Here is a 19400-nt window from a genome sequence, read left to right on the forward strand (position 1 = left end):
CTGTTTAGTTGACAGAAAACACAGTTATTTTCATCCAATCATTTTGCAGTTGAGAATCTACTCAGTCTCTGCTAGATTCTGTGAACAGTGTCAAAAAAGATATTTATAGTCTTTCTCCTCAAGGATATTCCTCTATGGAAATGATAAGAAGGCATTTCTTCATAATTTTTTCAAGTATCAAAGCATTTTGAAGTTCTAGACGGTGCCTATGGCAGTGTGCATAGAGTCAAAAAGCACTAAAAATATGCCAGTGAAGTCTTTACTTTCGTGTTTCCTCTAATCAGCAAAATGAATCCTTAAATCACCCAGTTACTTGAAACCTGACAGCTGCTCTAAGAGTTTCTGAGCTGGCATAGAAAAGAGTCAAGAGGGAAAGTTTGTATCTTAAGCCATCAGCAGAGAAAATAATTTTGAACAGCCATAAAAAAGTGTAGCTGACTTGGAATATTATATCAAATACACTTTTTTATTAAGCATCTAATGTAACATCATGGAACAAAGTTAACATTGTACAATGAGCTTGCAGATAAAGCACAGAGCAACAGATGCCTCGGAGAAATTAATAAGGTATTTGGTACACAAACTTTGTATGAGCAGGAGTGTTTATTTATAGTAACCCTGGTATCAGCCTCAAATGCAATTAACTGACTATATAAAAAAATCTTTCACCATACTCTTTTTTTTTCTTTTTCAAAATAAAACAGAAGCAGCTAATAAAATTCAATAGCAGGGATTTTTTAAAATGGGCGAAAGGACCATAGTGTTTTCTTGAAATCAATGCAAAATTGCAAAATTGACCAAAAGCTGGTGAAAATATATGCTGACATATAACTGTAATTTGTAACTAAATGATGCAAGAAAAAAAAAGATGATATTGCTTTACAAAATTATTTTATACTTAAAACTTTTAAATTCATTTATTTTAATTTTTATTTATTCATTTTTTTCTTTCTATACTCATTTATTTTTTATTAGTTTGTAGTGCCGGTGTTAAGCCAATCCTTGTGAGAAGTAGGATAATATTCTAGCACTGAGGTAGTTCTTTATCTTATACTAGAATATAGTCCAGACAAGACTTCGATTTCACCCATTGCAAATGAAAACAGATGCAATGGTTCTTCTGTTAAATGTGAGCCCTGGCTGACTTGAGCAGAGCAGATACTCTAGAAGACTTTTTGTGAAGCCAAGTTGATGCATGAATTATGACCTTCGTTACTCATCCTCTTCTTACTCCTCACCAGTTTATGCTGAGGCTGGTCCTTCTTACAGTCATCTATTCCCCTCATTAAATGTATAAATGTTAGTTATTGTCTGGAATACAAATTTTCTGTTTTGTTCTGTGCTTGGAAAGTAACTATTGAGAAGAGACTGGAGGCCTCAGGGAGTTTAGAGGTCTGGTTGGGTGGGTGGTGGGGACATCCTCATGGAAACAGGAGGTGGGGAGGAGGTATGGGAAGTGGAACAGTCAGAAGGTGGACCAGAGGTAGGATAATTCTATAGAAGAAAGAAAGAAAGAAAGAGAGAGAGAGAGAGAGAGAAGGAGGAGGAGGAGGAGGAGGAGGAGGAGGAGGAGGAGGAGGGAGGGAAGGAGGAAGGAAGAAAGGAAGGAAGGAAGGAAGGAAGGAAGGAAGGAAGGAAGGAAGGAAGGAAGGAAGGAAGGAAGGAAGGAAGGAAGGACAACAAAAAAGAAAAGTTTCTTTTATTGCCAATATTTTCTTCCTATCTTATTCTTCACCTCTGAATGATCACTGAAATATAAAGGTGCATGATTTCCTCAGCTTTCCTGGACTTCATCTTTTGGACCCTCACAAAGGAACAAGGATAGAATATGAAACAAGAAAGCTCTTTTATAATGAGAGACACAAAGGGAATTGATTCAAAGGGGAGATGTGATGGGAAGGAACTGGGCGGAGCAGAGGGAAGGGTAACTATAATTAGGATACATTGGATGAGACAAGAATCTTTTTTCAAATTTCAACAAAAAGGGAAAAAGAGAAGGAAGATCAGCAACATAACATTGAATCTTACTGTGGAGAGTTTTAGTATCTTGTGACTTTTCTCCTTCACCAATACCTCTTTCTACAGTAGAGCCAATAGATCACTTTCCAGAGTCTTTGCAAATTGAGTTTGTATTGTCTTCTTTAAAACCTGAGACAAGATTTCATCCCACAGCCCAATCTAACCCGAAACACACAGTAACTTTGGCAGACCTCATACTCATACCACTAGCCTGGACTGGGCTGCAGAGTCCAGGGATTATGGATGTAAGGGCAACAGTGAACTATATTTAATTTATGTGTTTTTAATGTGTTAAAACTCTATTTTCTCTCATTGGCAGTGATGGACATGTGCATCCGGAGACCGAAAGAGGACAACCTGGTACTGTGCTCATACATACTGTACATCACAGGTACAAGGAAACAAACTCTGCAAGAGCAGCAAGCACTCTAAATTACTGAGCCATTTCTCCAGCCCCAACATATACATTTTTAAAGTCCAAAAAGATTATTTTATCAATGATGATACTTGTCATTTAATTTCTAATGTTCAATCTGCAAGTTGGCACATCTTAATGACTCAATAAAGGTTGATTCAAACCCATAGTTAAAATGATACTGTTTAATAATGCTTAATAGCACATAAAAACTGTATTGTTGTAAAAAATAAACTATGTACACTAAAAATCCTATACTCAGAATTTTGCCTCTGTAGATTGTCCTTTTGGTTCTATTCAAAATTAATGAATGTGTTTGTGGAAAACAAAACCTTTATATGGATGTAATTGCCCTGCCACATTCTTGTTATTCAGATCACTTAACATTAAGTATCCTAATTAACTGTCTAGATTAGAAAAATAATTGGCATATTACATTAGTTACATTAGGAAATTGACTAGAAATGAAATTTGAATCTTTCTGAAAGCCATTCTGTGACAGGGACTAACTTAAAACCATTCTCACGTGTCGTCTGTAGATCTTGGTGATTGCAGTATAATGATGTAATAAAACATGGGAACTCTCTCTTTTGGAATAGGTAAGATTTACTACAGACAACACTTTATTCTTCCTATTCCAATAGTTTGTAAACAAATAAGAATGACTATAAAAACAACACAAAGCCACAATTATCCATTTTTATACTTAGTTCTGAATTCTTTAATATGAATCTCTTCTGCTACTATATTGTCAAGACTCATTGTACACAGGACAGAATATATTTTTGGTCTGTGACCTCCTGGAATGTAGATTCAATTGTACAGTCTTATATATGATTATTTATTTATCTACATTCCCCTGTGTCTGGCATATTATTATTTTGCACTAATAAATAAAATATAAAATAAATAGAGTGACAAACACTTACTGGATTGCATTTCACAGACTGTTTCACAAGTGTAAGATTCTTGGCAATATATAAATCCAGATTTTATTAGTTGCCACTTAGATCCAAAATTATCTTTTATTCTTTGTTTTTTTTTTTCCAGAGATGAGGACCGAACCCAGGACCTTGTGCTTGCTAGGCAAGCATTCTACCACTGAGCTAAATCCCCAGTCTAAAAATGATATTTTAAGTAACAATTCATTCTTAAAATTCTGAAAACAAAAACTGAGATCAGAAATAAACAATGCATATCAGGCTTGCAGTAGATTCCTTATTGCTTTATGCAAATGCCTTGGGGGCTTATTTTCTTCAACTATACCCATAAAATGAATATACTTGTATTTCTCCTTCTCTGTCACCAGTAGACAAAAAATGAAAGCAGGATGGCTAACATTGAAACCTTAGTCTTTGGGTGCAATCCCTTTATTTACCTATCTCAATTTCAAAACAACTGCACTAAGGTTTAAAGAGAAGCTATGAATTTCAAACAAAAATAAAGGACACACTGGATTCAAAAGAAGATGTTACTTTCAACATTTAAACAGGGGCTAGAAGAATAGCTCAGTGGTTAAGAGCACTAGTTTGTCTTACTGAGACCTGGGTAACATCATTTCTTCACATGGACTTCTGAATACTGATTACTGAATATCCATAAGTTGAATTACAGGCTTTTCTCTGTACAGGGTCTACTAACACATGGAAGTGTGAAAATGAGCAAAGGCCACATGACTGTGCACTAATATTCTCCTATATATTGGTAGCCCTCAATATAATTAGTACTTTCAGCATATTCTAGTATTAAAAACTTTACCTAATTACATATTGAAAATTTGAATAGAACAGGATTACAATCTTACATGTCTGATATACATATAATTTCATATGAAAACCATTTTAGCTAATTTTACATTATATGCACAGATTTTAAAAAAACACACTCAAACTAATGACAGAATTCATGTTCTCTAATATTATTTAAAGCATTAACTACACATTATATAAGCTCAGGGAATCTAACATAATTGAAAAGTAAAATATTGGGGTCAGATAATCTTTTTACAATTTAAAATTTTTAAAAATATTTTTACTTAATTTTTTCATAGAATATTTATTGATTATATTTTCCCTCCCCCAACTACTCCCCAGATTCTTCCTACCTCCCAACCCAAGGAATTTTGTTTTCTCTCCCCACCAAAATAACAACAACAAACAATAACACCACAAAAGTAAATACAAATACATTGGCCCTGGATTTTTAAATAAAATGGTTTTCTTAAAGTGTTTAAGCATCCTTTAGTAGCCAACTGAAGAACAGACCATACGCTATAAATATTAAGAAAACATCATTGAGATAAATGAAGCCAGTTATATTCACCATAATATCTAACTCTGTTATAATTAGAATATCCGAGTGCCAAATATCTTTTCACCCTCTAAGGCAAGCACATGTATTCCACTTCAATTGCTGCAGTTAGACCACCATCGATCATTAGCCAGCAAGCAAACTTCAAAAATAACATCTCACGGCTGGAAGATGGCTCAGTCTATATAAAGTTGCCTGAGTTTGATACCCAGGACCCAAATCTTAACAGGAGCTCTCACTTCCTTAAACTGTCTTAATACATTTAACACTAATATACCATGGTATGTGTGCATCCTCCAAACTAAATAAATTAATTAATATACAATGAATAAAAAAAACACATATGCCACCTCTACAGGATGTAGCATAGAACTCAAGAGTTATACCCATTAATATTTCACAACAGATCATGAATCAACACATCAATGGAGTAATTTAGCATACGAATTGACTACTCATTCAGAGCCACGTTGTGCTGTCAAGTAAGATCAGTTCAGGTTAATTTATTTCCACTACTTCATAATAAATCAACTCACAGGAGACAAGTTGAACTATAAAGAAAGGAGAATGCTCTTACCTTGGCATATGAAACCTCGTTCTTCATACCCAGCATTGCAAGTGCATTTGCCAATGGGGACGAGCCATTCACCTTCTGTGCTGCAGTACATCCTGGGAGGATCCTCCTCCTTGGAATTATTGACACAAGAGCCCCTAACCTCCACCAAAGACTGGGAGTCCATGGGCACTGTGTCTGGAAACATAGCCAGATTCTTCACTGTAAACGGGCACTTTTTGAAGTACACTCTCACAGACACCAAGGCAACACAAGCACCAACATCTTGAAAGGCCAAATAGAACCCCTTTTTGTTGACTGGTCCCACTTCTCTAATCTCAGTGTTGAGTTTCAAAATGCGGTCCCCGAGATCCATCTGAGTGAAACTTTCATCAGCGGCAATGGTGTCAATCTTCGTGAACTGATGCTCTCGGAATTTGACGCCATGATCATCATCAGACTCCATGTAGTACAGGTTAAAGGTCTCCTTGCAAGTCCCCAAAACCAATGGAATGCTGTTACAGTCCCGCAGTGTGAACTTTAGCTCCACATAGATCTTCTGAGCTGAGTTTCTGGGTACCCAGTTTGTCCTCAGCCAATTATTTTGGCTGTGATCCATGACATTGCACACCTGGTAAGTCCTGATTGGTGTGTAATGTTCATCAACACCACTGATCTCTTCCCACTGAAGTGTCAAAGCAAAAAGAGAGAGGCAAAATTAGTGATGTAAGTGAAACAATGCCCAACACAGGATGAGATCCAAAGCATCATAAGAGATACAGCATAAACAAGATGGGATTTCTATGGTGTTCTTGTAGAGATCTATGGATCTACTCCTAACCATCTAGGGTGTGTGAAAAAATCATCCTGAGTGAGGTAACCTAGACCCAGGAATTCAAATGTGGTATGTATTTGCTTACTTGTGGATATGGACTGTTAAGTCAATGATAACCAAGCTACAATTTGTAGATTTGTAGAACCATAGAAGTTAGGTATAAATGTCTGGGGATAAATAGATCTCCCCAGAAAAGGAAAATTGAACACACGTTTGTGGATGGACTGAGGGAAGACTGAAATGAAAAGATATAATGGAGAAGGGCAGGAAAGAAGGGATCAAGTAGTGAATATGGGAGCACAGCTCCAGTTAAGGGTCGTTTGAGGGGTATTATGAAAATCTAGTATAGAAGAAGATTCCTAAAACATATACATAAAAAAGAACAACATAAATGATATTACCAATTAAAGGGATAGAGCTCCAGTTAGTCACCAAAGAATGCTTCCAATACAGGGACCTGATTAGTTGTTGGCTAAAGGGGCTCCCTGTAAAACACCTGACAAAAAGACTTAGCTGTCAAGACTACAGGCTGCTTTCCATATACCAATGATGGCAAAACTCCATTGCTGATAAGACCTATACAACTCATGGAAAAAGGAGAAGTTGAAGTGGTACGCACATAGAGCCTTTACCCCCAGATCTTATTGTTTGGTACAGGAAGACTATCTCTGTGATACCAAGACAGAAACATAAATACCAAATCAGCCTCCAACCTTACTGTAACTAAAGATAATCTCCAAGTATATTTTCAAACATTCATTGCATGTATGGATTGTACAGGAATCTTTTCAGAGGAAATGCCAAAGTATCTATAGCTATAAACTCACAGTTAAAGGAAACTTAAAGTATTGGGCTAATTTTAGAAGGGAAAATGCCTGCCCTAGGTGTTCCAAAATTTTCTGGTGTCAGATATGAGTGTTTTGTGATAGTGTTGTATACTGAATAGTAATGCCTCTCTGAATGCATTCTATGTTTTATGGACAGTTAGATCATGCCATTGTGAATTGAGAAAAAAAATCAATTGGCTTCCCATTTTTAAATCTAATGTTCCTCATAATAATAAAGGAATATTTACTTTGATCAATGAATCCTCTGCAAATCTCTTTTACGATAAGCCATATGTGGCTAAACTTCAAACAGCATATTCTGCAGAAATTTTCATAATTTGATGTAAAATATGACTTTAATTATGAAATTCTTATTGTAGTTTAATTTGGCAAGCTATCACAAGTTCTTGAAAACAGAATTATGAATTGCCTGAAGATAATGCAAACAACACCAGCATGCTTTTCACCGGGAAGGTTGCAGGGAGCAATTACCACTTCATTAATTTGTAATGAAGACCTAATTGCCTGTAAGTGATGGTGGGCTGCCATCTCCAACCATTTACAAAGCCAGAGTCTCTAACTGGCAAGAACTGAGGAAAATCAATGGCAGAAATATAATCTCTAAAGTAATATTATTTCCTTAACATCTGCAATGCCAGCATCACCACCTAAACCTTTTTTGGGAAGTATATGCTTTATCAGTGCAAAGAATGTCCAGCTTCAGCACATGTCCCTCCCCTCAGAAATAATGTACAGACCCACAAATAGCAAAAAATACTACACCAGATAGGTATTATCCTAAGGCAAACATGAAGAAAGCATATGGGTAACACGTAGAAGTGACATATAGAATTTGCAGTCTTAGGCGTATTTTTTCATCCCTTCATTATCTTAAAACAAATCTAAAGAAGGGAGTAAATAGCCTTATCCAGATGAAAGCATGAAAAAAATTGCAATATTTTCTTAAATTCTCTAAATTGTCAATAGGGATGTTTAGCCTGCTTTCCAGGACCATATTCAATATCTGTATTATTTAGTTGAAGCGCTCAGATAGAATTCCTTATCTTTCATGATCGAGATCACTGTAACCACAACACTCTTCCGATTCCCTGTGCTTGAGAAATCATCCTGCAGTTTCTTCCTGGGAGATTTCATTAACATTTTCTAGAAAATAAAGGTCCTGAAATTCCACTGGAGTCAACTATGCACTTTTCAGAAGAACAAATACTTTAATAATTATTTGACATTTAACCTAATAACTGCCTTTTCTATATACCTCAATTATATTAATAAAAGATTTGTTTTATGTTTTATATTAATTCCTCTCATGGAGAACCTTTTTAAAGAGTTGAGAACAGGGAATAAAGAACAATAAAAGTGGGAATACATTTTATTTAAGGTGGGAAATATTCAATTATTTAGCACATACAAAAACCACTATGCTGGAGGAAATTAATAAGAAAAGTAATTTCATACTTTACCTTTATAAAATATAATATTGGTTTCTCATGAAATTTCAGATGACAAAAATTAAAATGTCACTAATAGTATTATTCTATTTAGAATTACTTGTAGATTCCAATGGTTCACAGGAAGCCATAGACCTATGCTTTCCTAATATACTAATGATTAATTGTGATATTAGGTAGATTTGAGTTTTTCCTTTCTCCAGTTATGCCCCTTAGTCATATATTCCTCCTCTTTGTACAGCTATACCCAGTGCAAAAACCTCAATATTTGTCCCAGAAATATTTGAGCACTCTCTACCCCTGAAACAGCATTTGAAGTGTGAACAAACACATTCAACTTTAAAAACGGCACTGCTGAGCTCACAACAGAGCTATGTCAACAGGATCACTGCATTTCTACTTATACAATCTTTTACAGCTAACTCTCATCACAAAAGCATTCACACATGTTTGAGCATACAGTCGGGGATATATTTCTAAGAGTTTAATATAAAGAGTCAAGTAATATAAGATTTGAAACAAATGAATAGAATTATAAAATATACTTTTTTGAATATGTGAGTATATACAGCATCATGCTTAGGCTCAGAGGATCACTAGGAAAGGAGATAGGAAATCAGCACTGAAGACAAGACTTGGGACAAAGTCAAGGAGAGAAATGTCAAAAGGGTCATGGCTGTGGAGGAACACCTGGGAAGCCGGGTGACAAGTTCTGGATATAACATTCGTAACCCACTTTAACCTTCAGACATTTGATAAGGATATGAGAACAATCTAACTAAATATAGGAAAAACAACAGCCTCTTTTTCCTCCACTGGAACACTGTAGGAGTAACTCCTCCTGTCCTGCTAATATATCAGGATGCTTTGGATGGTAAGACATAGAGATGAAAAGCCAGTAAGAAGGTGAGAAGATTAGAGACTGCTGATGAGCAAAGGCAGCAAAAGTTCCCGAGTGAGCACCACAATCAGGAATGAGTGAGATAAGCTCTCTATTCAGGGCTCCCAGGATATTGTATAAGCCATGGTAATATATGCACAGGATGTTGTTAAACATACCAGGTCCCCAGAATGGTTGAATGGATGGGGTCCTTGGGTCCACTGTGAATACCTGTTTTCACGTTTGACAGCACATCTGAGGTAGATTCACGGGTGCATTTTCCTTCTCAGCCCTTTAGTTTCATAAAATCCCAAGGCTCACACTAGAACCACAGATGGCTCAGTTCTATCGTACCTCTGTCTGCCATGTCAGACCTCTCCTACCAGCTGGGAATAAGGAGAACTATGTGGAGACCTTAGAACTGTTATCACACTCTGAGCCTTGTCGCTAACTGCGGTGCATATAACTCTCTCGTTTCAGTGATTCTTGATTCTAGCCAGCTGTTAACCAGACAACTTCTAAAACACATTGCTTGGTGGGCCCCTCCCCCTGCTTGCTCTTATTTTGTTCTGATGCTCAAGGACTTAGCGGAACGTGACACATATTTGTTTGAGAACTGAAGCATTCTCTTTGTTCCTCGGTCTTCACAGGTTCGGCATCCTAGCATCACTTGACAGCATGCTCCAATAATAGCTTTTATAACTTCTGGGTCACAATGAAACTATCTAACATGTCTTTTTAGCACTCAGCTAAACAATGTACTCCAAACCATTTTGTACTTCAAATGCACCAAGATGCAGTCATGTCTTATACAGAAGCCCACCTGGACAGCCTTTTCTTCTCCCACAAGAGTCATAGATCTTATGACAGAAAGCTGAGTAAATCTAATCACATGGTTGTATTTCTACCTAGTAGAAACGTGAACCATGCATTATCAACAAAACAAAACAAAACAAAAACAAACAAAAAACACCACATAAAACTTCAGCAGCACACAGGAAGAAGGAAGGTCATATCTCCCAATATATTTGCTCTGTTATGAATGAAATGAAATTTATTTTTGATAGGATATTTTATAGCGTGCTCATAGGATGCTATTTGGTGGTGATTTCTAAAATAACTTATTAATAAAAATTTTAATCAACTTTAAACACATGAATGAAATATTTTTGTAAGTAAAGCCTGACCTAGAAACTTTTTGGGATTATGAGGAGAAAGGATTTGTGATAGTTTTGTTATTGCTGTTACCCAGAACTTGATTCTGGACGCTGCAGAGCTGGCATGCAAAGTAGATGAAGATACCCTTTTTGTTTGAGGTATGCAAAGACATCCTGAGAAAGAAGGATCACTGAGAAGAAAACATTAAGGAAGTGGTTGGTAAAATGTTCACAGTGCTGGTATGGGGTACACACAGCAGAAAGGAGATGCAGCCAGGCAATAGCCAAGAGCAGACTATGTTTCCATAACTGAGTTGCAGTGGTTGGGGGCAGTGATCAGAGACAGTCACCAACAGTTAGAGCAGAGGTCCCTGGGGTCACTAGTGAACCTGAAATGGTCTGCATACTTCATTTGCTTCTGTGGGAAACATCTAAAGAGAGACACGTGATGAGATCTGGAGGAGAGACAGGTACTTCCAAGGCAAGGCAGGAGGAGAGATTTAGACTGGGTACTCAAAAGTCTAGATAACAGTTTTAGTATCACCTCTGATGAGTTAGTGCTTGCTCATTGTTTTCTAAAATAATATGCTTTAATACCTGCTCTAAATGCTGAGAGTAAGAGCTTATATTAAAATAAATTTCAGGAAGACACTGAAGCATAGTATCAGAAAAAAACCAGAGCTGGTGTGTAAATAAGTGGAAATGTATTCACATGAGAAATTGTGTCCTCTCACTAGCAGCAAATATTGACTAAACATGATGCACCAAACACTACAAGGACATTTAGCAATAGAGAAGACAGGATACCTGCCACTAAGGAACTAGTGTCTTCCAATTGTATTTCTTACTATTATATATAAAGCGTGCACACACACACACACACACACACACACACACACGTATATGTGCAACTGTGATGTCTTGTGGTTTTTGGAAATGTGTGCATTCCCACATGTGGGTCAGAGAAGGCAGCTTTGGATGTCCTAATCTACCACCTTTGGGCCTTTTCCTTTGAGAGGGTTATTCCTCACCAATATGGAGAGAGGTTTTCATAACAATGATTTTTTTTTTCCTATCTCTATCCCCACAGTGCTGATTTGTGGATGGTCTCTTATTTGGATCAATTTCCATTCTGAAGCATCTGTGCCAAAAACAAAGATACTACCCTCTAGAGAATAACTAAATTTAAATGGCATATGATGTGCCAAGTGCCAAACATATTGCAATTAACAAAGTACAGAAGTGGAGACTTGGTTCCATAAGGCATTGGATTAAAAGCAATCAGTGCTTTAGTTATACCAGATATTGTCCTTAACTGACTGAATACCAGGCCTCTGACAAATTTATTTCAGAAGGGACAGGGTGAGAAAGAAATCTTTAGATACTGAGTGTCAACAAATTTATGGTAAGTATTTTTACTATTGGTGACATGAATTTTGCAAGACAAAGTACTTGAAAGTGAAGGATACAGTATCAGAGAAAAGGATTCTACATTTTAAACTATGAAAAAAAGCACTTTAAAGACAGGCTAACATAAGGGAATTCCTATCCAGCAGAATTGATATTTGAGAAATAGGACACCAGGGCTAGAGAGCATTTGTTCTTGTAGAGAACCTAGGCTGAGTTCCACATTGTGGCTCAAGGACATCCTCTACAAATCCAGGGGATCCAATGCCTCTTGTCCTCTGTAGACACTGCATGCACATGATGCATAGACAGACATGAAGGGAAACCATGCATGCAGGCAAAATTCCTACATACATAAAAATGAAATATTCAATGACAGTATCATACCAAGATGGAAAAATATTAAGTATTTTCAACTCCATCTTCAATTTGAATTTAGTTTTCTTCTAAACGTGTATATGAAAGTACGAGTAAGAATTTTTTTCTTTTCAGTATAGAGGCTTCATATACACAGTGAAACACTTCTATATTCAATTTAAAACTATAAATAAAAAGTTTTCTCTCCCCCCACACCCCGTGTGTACCCTGGCTTCCTGGACTTGCTTTGTGGACCAGGCTGGCCTCAAACTCACAGATATCATCTATCTCTGGTCCCTACTGCTGGATTTGAAGTCATGTGCCACCACACTCAGCAATAAAAAGTTTTCTATTATTCAATAATCACACCTGGAAAGAAGTCAAATAAGTAGGGTAATGAATTATCATGGAATCTGTAAGAACTGAAAAAAAGAAAGACAACCTGATGTAGGCATTTATCAAAGATTTTTCTCTACCTTTCTTTTGATATATTGCTAAATGGCTGTACTTTCTGGAGAATAAATTTTCCTTTAATATTAGGGAGCAGGACAATGAGGCTATCATATTTCCAACCCTTAGAAGAATGTTCAAGGTGAAATTGTCCAATAAAAAATGTAATTTTAGAATTGAGTGTAACTGCTTGAAATGATGGGAAGAAAATTCCATGCACATGGGCTTAACATGTCTAGACTGAAAACTGCTAAGATGAGCATTTACAGAATTATTACAAATGGCCAACGACTTAGAAATTAATGCAGAGCAGTGACAGCAGCACCCTGCACATCAGCTGTGAGACCCATGTAATTTCCTGCTCTGATAATAGGTCACAGCCGCTGCAGTTCTTAGCAATTTGCAATATACCTGTACAGCACTCACAGTGACGGAAATGAAATTAACTTGTGTGACATGGATCCTGCACTAGGTTTTATGGACCTTCTGATAGGAAGTTTAAAGTTTAACCAAGTATGTGTTACTATTGAGAACATGTCTCTGCAATCAAAGCTGCTTTACAGGGCAAGGCTGAAACTGCAGACTCTTTCCTGAGTGGTATTTTCTGAAAACTGGAGGAGCCATTTTGCATGGAAACACTCATGGGCTCCTACTCTTGAATACGTTATGGACTCCAGACTTACAGGCTTTAATCTCCGAAGATAAACAGACTATGGGTGACATTGAGTTCCGCTGTTTAATCATTGGGATATTTTAAAAAGAAATGATTTGATTTTTGCATCAGAAACATGAAAAAGACTATAGCAAAACTTTTCGATATATCCTGGCACAAAGTAAATGTATCTTTAACATGACTGTAGCTGTGTCATACAGAGTAAGCACGCTACATTGCTCTTCTGCTAAAGCTGAGTTAGTCTGCATAACATTTCTTATAATCAAAACAACACACTGATCAATTTTCTTATGAGTATGCTTTTAATTTAAGCTTTCTACTGTTCATTTTTTAAGCCTATCTATAGTTGCTTTAATTTTACTTAGGGCCACAATTCATGACAAATGTAACCCTGTCCTATTGTCTTGAGATTAAATGAGCATAATTCACAGTAAAAGGTAAGGGCATCTTTGGGTACTTTGCATTTTATTATAAATGAGCCTGTCATCTTTTCTTTTATAAGAATTTTCACTACTTCTAAGTATGGTAATACCAATGCTAGCACTATTCCACACTGTACATGCTCCAAGATATCACAGTATCGTTATAAATTTATTTCACAGTAGCAATCCTAATATTTTTTAAAAGGAGAATATATAGGGAATATAGCATGATGATGAATTTATTCTATAGTTTAATAAAAATGAAAGTAAATTGTATTTTGCCAGTTATTTGGTACTTAGTTTATTGACCTAGTAATCTCGTGTTTAAAATCGAGATGATAATAGTAATTGTAGGAGTTCTTTATGTTAAAATAGGAAATCGAGACTGAAATCGCACCTGTAACCACCTGCTAGCTAAGCAAACAGTTATGAAGTATGAAGTATTCTACTAAACTAAGAGTAAATACCTTGATTATTATCATATACTGACCAAGCACATGCTTATAAAGTTCTTTGTTTTTACCAAACTGAAAGTATGTGCTTACACAAAGGTCATTGGTTACCTAAGTAAAGGAGTTGCCTTTTACGTACCTGAATTCTCCCAAATTTTATGACAATATCATTATGACAAAGATGCGGGGGAAAAAAGCTTAGCTTCTGAATTTTTAAACTTATACAAATAGAAAGTAGATGTTAGCTATTTACCTATTCAAAAGAAATCCACTGTAGGCCAGAATGTCTGCTGTGCCCTGAAAATTCCGCCTCAGAACAGTTTTCATGGACTTAATGTTAAACATGAGGAATATGATTATTAACACACACACACACACACACACATACGCACAGTGTACCTATCTTAGACATGATAAAGATAACAGTATGAAAGAGTAAAACAAAATACAAATAAGAAAACAGAAAGCTGAATAAACATTTCCATACAGTAATCAGCACACCTATTGATTTCTGCAAATACTTGAATGAAATTGGAACCTAGGCTAAACATATGTTTGCGAATAAAGCAACCTGGATTGAAAGAACAGAGAGCTGGGGATTATGAATAGAAGAATAGTAGGTTAGGTGCTCAGTGTGGGTGAGGGGACAAGCACATGTAACAATGGAGAACTAGAGGAGAAATGGATATTAACACAGATGTGGAAATCCTTTTAGCCTATATACAAGAATTTTAAAAATACTTTTAGCCCTGGAATTGAGTAAAGGTTTGAGACACAGGAATGGTGTGTTGTAAGTCATGGCATAAGAAGCTAGTGGTCTGATTACTATGTGGAGAGACGTTAGAAAAGACATGCAGAACACATCACTTTTATTAAACAAGGCCAGGAAGTGATGGAGTTGGTAGGGAAGGGAGGTTGGTAGTGATCATAATACAGAAGTACCTCTCAACTGAGGACAAGAATTTGATGAGAGATGAGTGTGGGACCCTAGAGAGGAGGTTGAATGTGTGGTTAGCAGCACTAGAGAGGAGGTTGGGAACGTGATTTACACCATCACACACTGGCTTCTTTTGGTGTGAGAACTAGAGAAAAAGAGTTAAAAAGCATGTGAAACATTTAGGCATGGTATTCAAATGAAGTGGGAAAATAGTAAAAATAGCTGAGAAAAGAAGAGCCAATGTAATGAAAGCCAGTAAGGAAAGTCATATGGATTAACCTAAGAGCATCTAACCTGAAATACCACCAGACAGTTTCCTGGAGGCTGATGCTAGGCTTCAAATGGCTAATTCTTCACCTATTTGTCAAATACCTGCTCTACCTTAGTGGTCAATGTTGGAACTATAGCAGTCAGTGTAACCTCAATTCTGTCTTACATCTTTCTCTTGTAGTCACAAAAGAGAAGGAGAAAATAAAAAGCTAAGGTTAAATGTTGTCTTACACAGTGACATGTTTAATAAAGGGTCCCAGAAGCATGTAAGAAAAAAGGTAAATTTGCGGTTCTCGAGAGGTGGGACAATTTTTTTTTTAATTCTACAGGAAGATTTACTCAAAAAGATGTTATATGGATAGAGGAGTAAAAAGGCAGATCAAGGCATTGGACTAATGCTTGTGAAGTACTTTAATAAAGGGTTATGGGTATAAGGAAAAGGACCGAAGTGAAGAAAGCCTGAACTAGGCAGCATCTGGGTGTCACTAGGAAGAGGGGGAAAGGCTATAGAAGCAGATCTGTGTCCAACGCTGAGATCTGAGCAGACAAGTGACCTTTTTTTTAGATGGTCATTGCAGTTGCTGGTTAAAAAGCTGTGGAATGTTGGAGAAATGAGAAGTGATTTTTCTGCATGGTTTAGACCATGAGGATTTCTCATCATACAAGAGATGGAGAGCAAATACAGAACTAGGGACATCACGATGAAACTGCTAGGGAGAACTGAAGGAGCAGCGAAGACAGGGTTATTGTCTTTATGTTATGGGGGGATAATCAACACATTCTCGTTTTAACCCTTACCGGAACCCAGCAGCAAGTGCCATCCCACATAATCCACCAGCTTTGACAAGATAATTTAACTAACTTGTAAAAACGGATTGGTTTTATTTTTAATATCACTTAGCTGCAGTTTCTTCTTTCCCATAAACCCATCCTTGCTCTTCTTCAAAGCCATGACCTCTTTGTTGATTAGTTGTTATCGCATGTCTGTATGACCGTAGACATATATATTCCTAAATATATCCTGTTGGTTTTGTATAATGCTACCTGTATGCATGCCTTCGGGGTTGACTTGAGTGGCACTGGACATTAATTTGGTGCCTTGGGAAATGTCTATTTGCAACAGATGGAGACCACTACAGAAAATCACAAGCAATCCAAATGCAGAATTGTTTAACTTTCGAGTGAAACATTTCAGAACTGTGACTAAAACTTGTAAGCTGATATGTAATTTGAAAACATTGAAAGCCTTACAATAACCCTGGGGTTATAAGCTAACATTTGAGAATCCTGCTGCAGTCCTAAGAAATGGGCTTTGCCAGTACTGAACATTTTATCATTGAAAATTCTCTAGTTATCATTATTATTAACTAATTTGACAAGTGAGGAAAGTTTTATGGTTGGGGGCAGGGTGGGATCATACAAGTGTCTCATAGCATTTCTAGTAAAGTTTAGAACAATATTTCAAGCACAGAAATCTTTGATTACCGAAGGTTCTTACTTTCTGATAGGTTGAATTAGTAATGTGAAATTATTAGCAAGAACAACTAAATAAGAAGGAAAAGTTATGAGAAAAGGACCCATTTTGCTTAATATCAGCATAATGTTATGTCAATATGAAAGACCAAATGCTGTTCTTGTTATATAGAGATAACACTAATATAGTGCTGATGATCAACCCACAAAGTAAGAATATTAACAAAATTGCAACATGAGTTGCCAAACGATAGACTACTGGCTGTTGTCATACTTAGGGACGAAGTAAAGTTTGTTCACAGACTAAACTTGGGCTTTCCTATATTGTTGGCCTCACATCTCTTTTTTAATTTTATTTCTTATTAGCTTATTCATTTTGAACATTCCCAAACTTATTTTTCCTTATTTCACTCATATGGTACCCAAATTTCTCTTTTCTGAGGTCTGCCGCTTCCTGAAGCCTACTCAGTAGGGGGAATGCCATTCAGACTGCCTTTGCTAAGAGTTTCCCCTCTCCACAGATGATTGTCCTTTGCTCCTCAGCTGTGTGCTTTCACTGAGTTCTAAACACTGCTACCATTGCATACAGTGTTTAGAACTGCATTGATATATGAGCTAGGTTTTGGGCAATGCCACAAGATACTGGAAGTAATCTACTGATAAAGAAGAATTCATTTGGCTCACAGCTTTAGAGCATCTATTACATGGTGGGGAAGCTGTATTGTTTGGGCCTGCAGAGAGACCCAACTCATATTTCAGTGGGAGTACATAGCAGAACAAACTCATACATTGTGTGATCAATGTGTGAAAGGGCAGAGGACAATTTTCAAGAGAACTGGGTAAAAACGAAACAATTCATCGTGTTCAGATATGTCCAGACAAATGTAACAATTTTTATTTATGGGTATCTTCTAGTAAGAGGTAGGAAGATAAGCGCACGATGACCTTTTTCAGTGAAAATTGTAAGTCAAGAAATGCAATGAGCTTCAGGTTATCCTCCACATGATGACGAAACTGATTCAGGTGTAGACCCCTGAATATTTCTGGATGGGAAATGTCTGAGGGTCCAAGTTTCTAGACAATGGGATAGCCATTTTCAGCTCAAATATGATTGAAAGTATGCTTTTAAATATGAATAACCAAGGGTAAAATCTGTTTCCTAGCATTAAATCTGAGTGGAAAATGACTAATCACCAAAGAAGACACATTGTAGTAAAGCATAGAGTGTAATGTAGAGAATAATTTGCCTTTTTACTATTCCATTTAAAAGATAAATACAAGCAGAACACTCACAGTCATTCTCTGAAAAGAATGGTTGAGAGGGAAAAAATCTGCTAAATAAATCAAGGATCATTTTTAGGAGTGAAAGGAAGTGAAACAGTTATTAAGAAAGGAAAACTTCAATGAAACATGTTGAAAACATGTTTTCTAAAGAAGCTTGGCTCAGCTGGAGGACACTCTTGCTTCCTTTGTTGCGTTGGCCGAGAGAGGGGCAGGTTGCCTTTCAAACAGGCTCTTCCTTTGAAGCCTGCCTGACATGGAACACACTATTTAGACCAGAATAGCCTGGACCACACAAGGGCTCTTCCTGACTCTACCTGCGCTGGAATGTCAGGTATAAACACCTGTCACTATTGCTACCTTTAATTTTCAAGACTATATTGACTAAGATGTGAGCATTGACACTACAGCTTAAAAGTTAGAAAACAAATGGAAGATTTTCACTTTATGTCAGCTCCTAACTCTAATGATAACCTACCCCCTACTTATTTCTTATTGATCTATTTTTTCTTAATTTTTTATTGGACATTTTATTTATTTATATTTCAACTCTTATCCCCTTTCCCTATCGATCTTTATCCAAAACTCATGCCTTTTGCTTCATAAACCGTTTAGGTAACTAACACAATCTCTGCAAGCATAGGATTTAAAGTGTCTATTGTAGTCATCAGTAACAAGGTTCTTGACTCATGCATAACCGAAGACAACAGTTTTTACTTTTCCTGAAACTGAGAGCAACTAGTAGTTCAACAGTGAGTAGGGCCCTGGAGCTCCCTCTTCCATCTGTGTTCTACTACTGTGGGCCCTACTCTTTTGTACCCACTATAGGGTTCTAGAGGTTATATGAGTTCACAAATGCGCTGACGTTTTCTTGACTAGAAGGTAGTAGGTACCTCGTAACACTTCTTCCTATGTTATGGTAGCATTCTTTGTCACTCCTCTTCCTGATGTTCAAATTGTTATTAACACGTTTAAAGCAAATAAGGATCCTTGTGAAAATTGCACTGTTGATATTAGGAAATAAAGGAAAACACTGTATCTTTGTACTTAATCAAACCAGAAGAATGTACTGAGTATACACTATGAATTAACATTAGTCAAATTGTAGAGAAAATCATTAAGAAACAAAGAAAGTCCTCAGATTTATGGAAACTTCTTCTATGATAAACACTTATAATCCAGAGTCTGGGAAGAAGAAACAAGTCAATTCACA

General features: G+C 36.6%; 1 protein-coding gene across 2 annotated transcripts in view; it reads right to left on the reverse strand.

Moving 5' to 3' along the window:
• The window catches only part of Epha3 (EPH receptor A3), a 306595-nt gene that overhangs the window by 216755 nt on the left and 70440 nt on the right, over positions 1-19400 (reverse strand). For both annotated transcript variants that reach the window (XM_021185614.3, XM_021185613.3), the window contains exon 3: positions 5322-5982. In XM_021185614.3, coding sequence (XP_021041273.1) covers positions 5322-5982 — 661 coding nt within the window. The remainder of the gene's footprint in view (positions 1-5321; positions 5983-19400) is intronic.

The sequence above is a fragment of the Mus caroli genome, unplaced genomic scaffold (genome assembly GCF_978045245.1).
Source record: "Mus caroli unplaced genomic scaffold, Mus_caroli_1 scaffold_17, whole genome shotgun sequence".
NCBI classification, from domain to species: domain Eukaryota; kingdom Metazoa; phylum Chordata; class Mammalia; order Rodentia; family Muridae; genus Mus; species Mus caroli.